Raw genomic sequence first — 7,778 nt, forward strand, 5'->3', positions numbered from 1 at the left:
AGAGGTCAATGCAATTTTCCTAATTATTTTAAGTTATAACACCCACTTTAATAAGAATTTGTTATGTATTGGTGTCTTACAAAGCGTGGGTGAGTGCACAATAATATATTAGGCTATAATTAGCACAATATAATTAATTGAATTTTTTATTCTTCCTATTCTCTTAACTGCTCACCTTGATCACATCATGGAAAGTAAGTAGGAATGACAAATATTTTATAAAATAAAAAATAAAAAAAAATAAATAACAGTTTTTTTTTTGTCAAATAACCTGGTGATAAAAAACCCGTGCATTTAATGTGTTCGTTTCATATCCACATCCCAAGAATACTCGCCAATAAGGTATTTCGCGGATTTTGCAATATCCGAGGGTATATGCCGATATCCATGAATACTATGATTTTTATAGTTTTGTTTGTTTGTAAATGTACAATTATTTCCTTCTCTTTACACAACATAAAAGATTATACACACATCAACATATTAATACATCACACTTTCTCTTAACTGCGCCTATACACCCTGATCTTTTAATTTATTGCATTTTGATCACCCTAAAAAAATTGCACCCTGACCCTAGAGACCTCGCTACCTTCTCATATTCATTTCTCACATTTTTCTTCTCTCAACAAACTCTAATCTCCACAATTATCATCCGGCCAAATGGTTAATTTCCGAAAAATCCAAGGTATTCTTTAGTCGAAATATTCAAGACCAGCTGAAAATATTTTGGACTTCCATCTATGATTGGTATGATTAAAAGTTCAGTGTTCAATTTAATCAAGGACAAGGTTGACCAAAAATCAATTCTTTAAACAGTAAAACGTTGTCTAGGGCTGCTGATAGGAAAGTTCTCATCAAATCAGTGTTTTAATCAATACCAACTGATATGATGAGAACTTTCTTAATCCCTTAATCATTTAGGGCGACTTTTAAAGATGATGAACTCCTTTTAGTTGGGTTCAAAACGAGGCAACAATCATGATATTCACTAGTTATCATGAGACAAGCTCTCTATATCAAATTTAGTTGGGTTCAAAACGAGGCAACAATCATGATATTCACTAGTTATCATGAGACAAGCTCTCTATATCAAAGGATCACGAATGCATGGGATTTAGAAATTTATATGCTTTAAATCTAGTTATGTTAGCCTAGAAAAATTGGAAAATTATTACCAAACCTAATTCATTAGTGGCTCAAATATTTTCCACATTGTAATTTCCTTAAAGTGAGAATTTGGTAATAACTTGAATTTTACTTGGAGAAGCATATGCACATCGTGCGTTTTGTTGAAAGAGGAGGTAAAGTGGAATATTGGAGATAGTACCTGCATAAATCATGTACTTATGGTGAGAATGCATGACATCTCTTCGCTACATGTTCTGCTGCTATAGAAAATTGAAAGTCTCTTAGATTATGGGACATGGTAGAACCACATATTTTACATGTTGCTGGAATTGTCAAATTATTTTTTGGCAAAAATATGCCTCAAGAGAGACATGGTATGTGGTGTGCAACTTTATGAAGTTAAGTTTATGAAAAGGTCTAAATATAAAATTGCGGGATTAAGTGGATGAAATTGTGGTCTCAATCTATGACAATGGACAAATTTACATCAAAAACCGAAAGACGGAGCATGCACTCGATCGAATATATTCAAATAAAATAAACCTCATTTCCTTATGTTGAAACGTAATGTGGATGCAACTTTTATGCGTAACAGAGTTGATATCGGTATGTGTGTTAGAGAACTTGAGTGAAGTTTTATCAAAGCAAAAACTATCTATTTACCTTCCTCGCGTCATGTCAAGGGAGATGAGACCATTTGTTTTTTTTGCAAGCTATTCAATAATATATTTGAGCTTGATGCAAAATAGCGTTGATTGACAATTTACAACCCGATTTATCCCCTTACAATTTTATCATTAGAGATCTTTTTTTTTTTTTTTTCATCTTTCTCAATTATGTTTAAACTCTTAGGTTGAGTTATCTAGAAGTTAAGCTAATATAATAGTCCATAAATTTGCTAGAACCAAAAAAGTCATAGTTTTTTAGTGAGAGAAACTCAAACTTCTCTCTAAACTTTCTTTCTCCTTTGTTCATCGAGGAGGGGTGGTTTTAGGTCATTTTTTGACCTAGAATCACCCCTCTACATCTTTTTTCCCCTTTTCTTTCAATCTAAATAAGTGGTTTTCACATATATCGAGTTTTTCCTTTTGTGTTTTTTGTGATTTTGCCGTCTAAGTGCGGCGTTGTGTTGTTCGTCGTCTTGTGCGGCGTTTGATTTCGCGTCTTTTCGCGGTGTTCGTTTAATTCCTATTGAAAGATCTACATCAGTCAATTACAAATTCAACCAATGATTTGGGCGTCAACGTTGCAGATCCGGAAGCATGGGTATTTCGGTGACTTATATTTTATCATATTATTTGTAGGCAATTTGCCGTTGTATGCTATTAACTTGGGTGCTGTGAGTTTGTTCGCAGATTCATCCTTTACGTTTTTAGCGATGTTTGTATCTGATGTACTCTATCGATTTGAATGAATGAATATCGTTCTGTTTTTGTCAAAAAAAAAAAAATTGCTAGAACCAAACATTGAAGAATCTCAATCTTAATTATAAACACCAAAACCATAATTAATCCAAAAAACTGAAGCAAATTAAGGTAACACTTTGGTTGAGTTCTTTAGAAGATATGCTAATATGATATCCCATAAATTAGCTAGAACCAAACCTTAAAGAATCTCACCTTAATTAACACAAAAAACATATTTAATTTAAAAAAACAAAAGAAGATTAGGATGGCAATTAAAAAAGAAAATTATAGAAAGTGGGGTTAGTTACTGTTAAAGTGGGTCCCACATGACACCCTTCTCTGCCGCCTTAATTAGAGCATTCATTTTCCTCCCTTTTCACTTCTTCCCAATTTCCTTCTCCAATTCCTCTCTTTTTCTTTTCTCCGGCGAACTTCGCCGGAATCTTATCGGAAAACTCACCGGAAAATCATATCTCCCTTATAACCACACTCAACTTCCAAAATTCACCATTTTCTACATTGCTACTTTAACTTCTTCAAGAAACACAGTCCAAAAAAACCCTTTTGTAGAATTTTCTGAATTCTTATTCACTTCATCAATGCCATTGAAAAGTGATTAATCTTTTACCCTTTTGAGAGAATATCAAATTTTCAAATTCAAAATCATAACTTTCCTTCTGGGGTGTCTTCATTCTCCAACCTTATGTGGATGCAACTTAAATGTAATTTAATGTAATTATTGTTGTTTTTGAATTCTGTTTTTGGAATGTTGTTTTTGAATTTTTGTCATATATGATTGTCAAAATGATAACAACCTCTTTTAGCTAAGAATTCTGAAAATTCAATGATGTTTTGATATTTTGATGTTTTCAAGGTTATCATTGATTATATGAATTTAGTGAATTTAATGTATTTACTCAAAACATTGCCTTGTCTGGTGGGGTGGAATTTGACCACCTTATTTTTTGGCTTGAAATTTATTATCTTTGTGAAGTCAATGGTTTTTCATTTGATTTGCATTTATTTCATTGTTGAAAAATCCTAACTTCAAGCATCATCAACATTTGTCTAGATTTTTTGTGAATATATTAAGCATCACAAAATTCTAAGTCCTTTGTTTTTTATATCTATATTTAATATTTGTTGTATTTTTATTTTTATTTTTTGTATTTTTTTAAGGCTTTGATTGTTGAAGATTGAAGAACAGTGAAGCTCAAGCAAGTAATTGGAATGCGCGAAAAAATCGAAGTTAAATAAAAATCAATGATGTTGTTGAGGTTATCAAAAGTATCTGATGGAAAAAGTGATCATTGTGAGGAAATGGAGATGGGATTCAATGTTTTGAGTGGTGATGAAGTTGTGAAATCTAAGAGGTTTGTTGTAAAGCCGAGGATCAAAGTGTGGATGGCACGTGCTATTACTACTGTGATTCTTTGGACTAGTGTTGTTCAGTTGATTGCAATCGGAGAGTTTTGGGGTCCAAAGTTGTTGAAGGGTATGCCTTATTGTTTCAGTCACCAAGATGCATCTTCAGCTGTGGTTGTAGCGAAGGCTAGCGTTTCGGCTAAGGTTGCGCTTCCGCCAAAAAGTAAGTTTTTGGTTGTTTATATGATAGTTGAGTAATTGTAGCTTGTTTTTGAACTTTAAGAACTTTAAATCATAAACACGGACACGTTGACATCGGTAATAGTTTATGAAAATGAAATCGATTGAATGCGACTGCATGTCAGTGTCAGACACTATCAATGCTAGACTGTTTAAGAATTATTCTCATTACAAAAAGTCGTAATGAGATTCTCGTTGATTATGCATGAGCCCTTATATTGTGGTCACAGTCCGTTGCAATCCATGATATTGCAGAAAAGTCTTCTCATTACAGAACGTCCTAATTAGATTGTGCCTTTATATTATGGTTGGTGTCGGTCGTGATCCATGATAGTGCAGTAGATTGTTGTCAAATAGGGCTTACATAGCAATCACATTGTGGTTGAAGAGACATCAAACACGATAATGTCGCTGTCAAATAGGGCTTACATAGCAATCACATTGTGGTTGAAGAGACATCAAACACGATAATGTCGCTGTCTAAATCACAGTCGCAGACCTTTTTTTTTTTATAAAAAAAACTCTGCATATTTACTAAAAAGCTTGTTTCTTCTTATGATAAGAATAAGAATCTTATGGATATTAGCTAAATTTGATAATTCTTTTCATCAGGGATTTATAAGAATAATGGTTATCTTATGGTTTCTTGCAATGGAGGACTCAATCAAATGAGAGCAGCAGTGAGTTCCAAGTACTTAGCATTAGTTACCTTTGCCGCAATCATTAAATTTATATGAGCACGCTTAGTTTGATTCTGTTTTTCTCAAAATTTGGAATTCTATTCTGCAGATATGCGACATGGTTGCTATTGCAAGACATTTAAATGTCACTCTCATAGTTCCAGAGCTTGATAAATCGTCATTCTGGGCCGATCCAAGGTTTGCACATTGTTATTGTTTGCATCATAAATAACTTTAGTTGAGAAAACATCTCCATTTACGATTATCTTCCTGATTTCTTAATTGAAATCTCCTCTTTTTGTTACTTTGATGTTGCAGTGAGTTCCAAGACATATTTGATGTAGATAATTTCATTGCATCTTTGAGAGATGAAGTTAGAATATTAAAGGAACTACCACCTAGGCTCAAGAGAAGAGTTGAATTAGGATTGTCTTACTCATTGCCCCCGATTAGTTGGTCGGATATTTCGTACTACGAAAAACAGGTCTTCAATTTAATATAGTTTCTTTCACTTATCAGTATTTTTTCTTGAGATACTTCAGTGAAACTAATTCTCTTGCGTGTTTCTCGCAGATTCTTCCTCTCATACGGAAACACAAGGTTGTGCACCTAAATAAGACCGATGCTCGACTTGCTAACAATGGATTGCCTATCGAGATTCAAAAGCTGAGATGCCGAGTAAATTTTAATGCGTTGAGGTTTACTTCTCAGATAGAACAACTAGGTAGAAAGATAGTGAGGATTTTGAGGGAAAGAGGACCTTTCCTGGTACTTCATCTTAGATATGAGATGGATATGTTGGCCTTCTCTGGCTGCACTCATGGATGTGATAGCAGCGAGGTTGAGGAACTCACACGAATGAGGTATTGATCTAAATCTTATGTTTATGATTACAGCATGTATTTTTGTTTACTCTTTGAATGTGATATTGAAAAATTGTATTTCTTAGATATGCTTATCCTTGGTGGAAGGAAAAGGTCATAAATTCCGAACTTAAGAGGAAAGACGGTTTATGTCCGTTAACACCTGAGGAAACTGCTCTAATATTGAAAGCACTGGACATAGATCAAAATATTCAAATTTATATTGCTGCTGGAGAAATATTTGGTGGAAAGAGAAGAATGGCACGTTTGCGAGCTACTTATCCTAACTTGGTCGGTAGAAAGAAGCAAAAACACGTGTCTATCTGTTTATCTATTTGTGTGTGTTTGTTTGTAACCTTTTTTTTCCGGTTCTACTACCACAGGTAAGGAAGGAAACTCTGCTGGAACCTTCAGATTTGATGTATTTCCAAAACCACTCTTCACAAATGGCTGCATTGGATTATCTTGTGTCTCTAGAGAGTGATATATTTGTTCCAACATATGATGGAAACATGGCTAAAGTTGTTGAAGGCCACAGAAGGTATTGTTTTATTGCTAGATGTCTCTTTCTATGTCATCTTCTCTGTAGGCTCATCCTTTGATGATGTACTATTCAGATTGCATGATACATCATTACTCTGGTATTAAAATGAGGAAATCGTCATTTTGGTCCTTTAATGTGCGAGGCGGTGTCACTATAACCGTCAAATGTATTGAAATGACAAAAACATCCATGCGTGTCACTTTTGTTAGTAATTTTATGGACTAAACTTACTAATAGAAAACACATTCTAAGATCAAACTAACTAACGGAAAACATTTTCGAAGAACCAAACTCTCAAAGGAAATACACATTCGTAGGTTTTTTGTAATTTTGATACATTCAAGGACTCTACTGACAGCGTTTGACACATTCAAGGACCGAAGTGACTATGTACTCTATTAAAATCTTCAAGGACCGAAGTGACTATGTACTCTATTAAAATCTTTTTTTTTTTTTTACTGATATCATACTTCACTTTCTGCAGATTCCTAGGTTTCAAAAGAACTATACTATTGGATAGAAAGCATCTGGTGCCCCTCATAGATCTATATATGAATAAGTCATTAAGTTGGGATGAATTTTCCATTAAGGTGAAGAAATCTCATGCCAAGAGGATGGGAAACCCAAAAAGAAGAGTTATCATCCCAAATAGACCAAAAGAAGAAGACTATTTTTATGCCAACCCTCATGAATGCTTGCCACTTCAAGATGAACTATAGAGAATCACATTATCTTAGATAAAGGCATGCCTCTAATTTATACATAGTCCTCTTTTCAAGCTATTCTTCACTAAAATCACGATGGTTTAAATATGTTTATAGTCCCTCAGATTCAATTATGCTTTCTTGTTAGTATATGCGGAACACTTTTTTGTTCGTGATCTTTGAAAAATCGAAAGATATGTTTTTTGTCCTCGATATTTAGTTTTTTAGTCCATTTAATGTTTAGTTCATGTTAAATTAGTCCTTTTAATATGTGGAGAGTAATGTTTCTCTTCCCTAAAATATAACACTAGTTCCTTTTTACATGGACTAATTCAACATGATTCAAATATTACAAGAACTAAAACAAAATTATGATGACTAAAAACAATCTTTTTTCAGACTCAAATGAAAGAAATATTTTAAGAGGGATTAAAACCAGAGAAAAACATATTAGTGGGACTAAAAACATATTTATAACATAAAATTTGGTAAATTTTATGTTTTGAGGAACATGTTTTTTGTTATTTAAAGCAATAGCAAAGTGGAGTTGTATCTTGTACATTATAAAGAAAAGCAAAAGATAGATCACTTTTACAATAATCTTGTTTTTTTTTTTCTTTTCCTAACTTCAAAATTGGTACTTTACCAAATATTCATAGCTGACTCTTTAAATCATGTGGAAAATGTAAAAGAAAAATGCTGAAGTGTCTTGGAACCTACTTCTGATTAAGATATTGTGTGCTTGCATAATGCTACCTATGATTATTGTCTCTTACTATGTATGTGGACCAAACTTAGATTACATGGGAAAACCTTCAATGAGGTGGTGTTGGTAAGGCAGAAAA

General features: G+C 33.3%; 1 protein-coding gene across 2 annotated transcripts; it reads left to right on the plus strand.

Moving 5' to 3' along the window:
* Window positions 1-2,915: 2,915 nt before the first annotated feature.
* LOC146912793 (O-fucosyltransferase family protein) lies at window positions 2,916-7,533 on the plus strand. 2 transcript variants are annotated; one of them, XM_085722287.1, is made up of 9 exons: window positions 2,916-3,269; window positions 3,717-4,125; window positions 4,755-4,822; window positions 4,932-5,020; window positions 5,141-5,306; window positions 5,396-5,685; window positions 5,772-5,976; window positions 6,069-6,226; window positions 6,714-7,533. In XM_085722287.1, the coding sequence occupies exons 2-9, from the start codon at window positions 3,801-3,803 to the stop codon at window positions 6,946-6,948; spliced, it is 1,536 nt and encodes a 511-aa protein (XP_085578413.1). In that variant the 5' UTR covers window positions 2,916-3,269; window positions 3,717-3,800; the 3' UTR covers window positions 6,949-7,533. The 2 variants fall into 2 exon arrangements, with proteins under 2 accessions (XP_085578413.1, XP_085578412.1); XM_085722286.1 differs by having other exon boundaries at window positions 2,916-3,259.
* The last annotated feature ends 245 nt before the right edge of the window (window positions 7,534-7,778 follow it).

The sequence above is a fragment of the Medicago sativa genome, chromosome 6, assembly GCF_051527215.1.
Source record: "Medicago sativa cultivar Bolivia chromosome 6, Bolivia_mono, whole genome shotgun sequence".
Classification (NCBI taxonomy): Eukaryota; Viridiplantae; Streptophyta; class Magnoliopsida; order Fabales; family Fabaceae; genus Medicago; species Medicago sativa.

What these genes read in the sequence shown, in the direction of transcription:
- LOC146912793 (XM_085722287.1), top strand. Translation starts at nt 3,801, where the DNA reads ATGATGTTGTTGAGGTTATCAAAAGTATCTGATGGAAAAAGTGATCAT. An exon ending in GAGCTACTTATCCTAACTTG is followed by an intron (nt 5,977 to 6,068) that starts GTCGGTAGAAAG and finishes CTACTACCACAG; the next exon opens with GTAAGGAAGGAAACTCTGCT. An exon ending in GTTGTTGAAGGCCACAGAAG is followed by an intron (nt 6,227 to 6,713) that starts GTATTGTTTTAT and finishes CACTTTCTGCAG; the next exon opens with ATTCCTAGGTTTCAAAAGAA.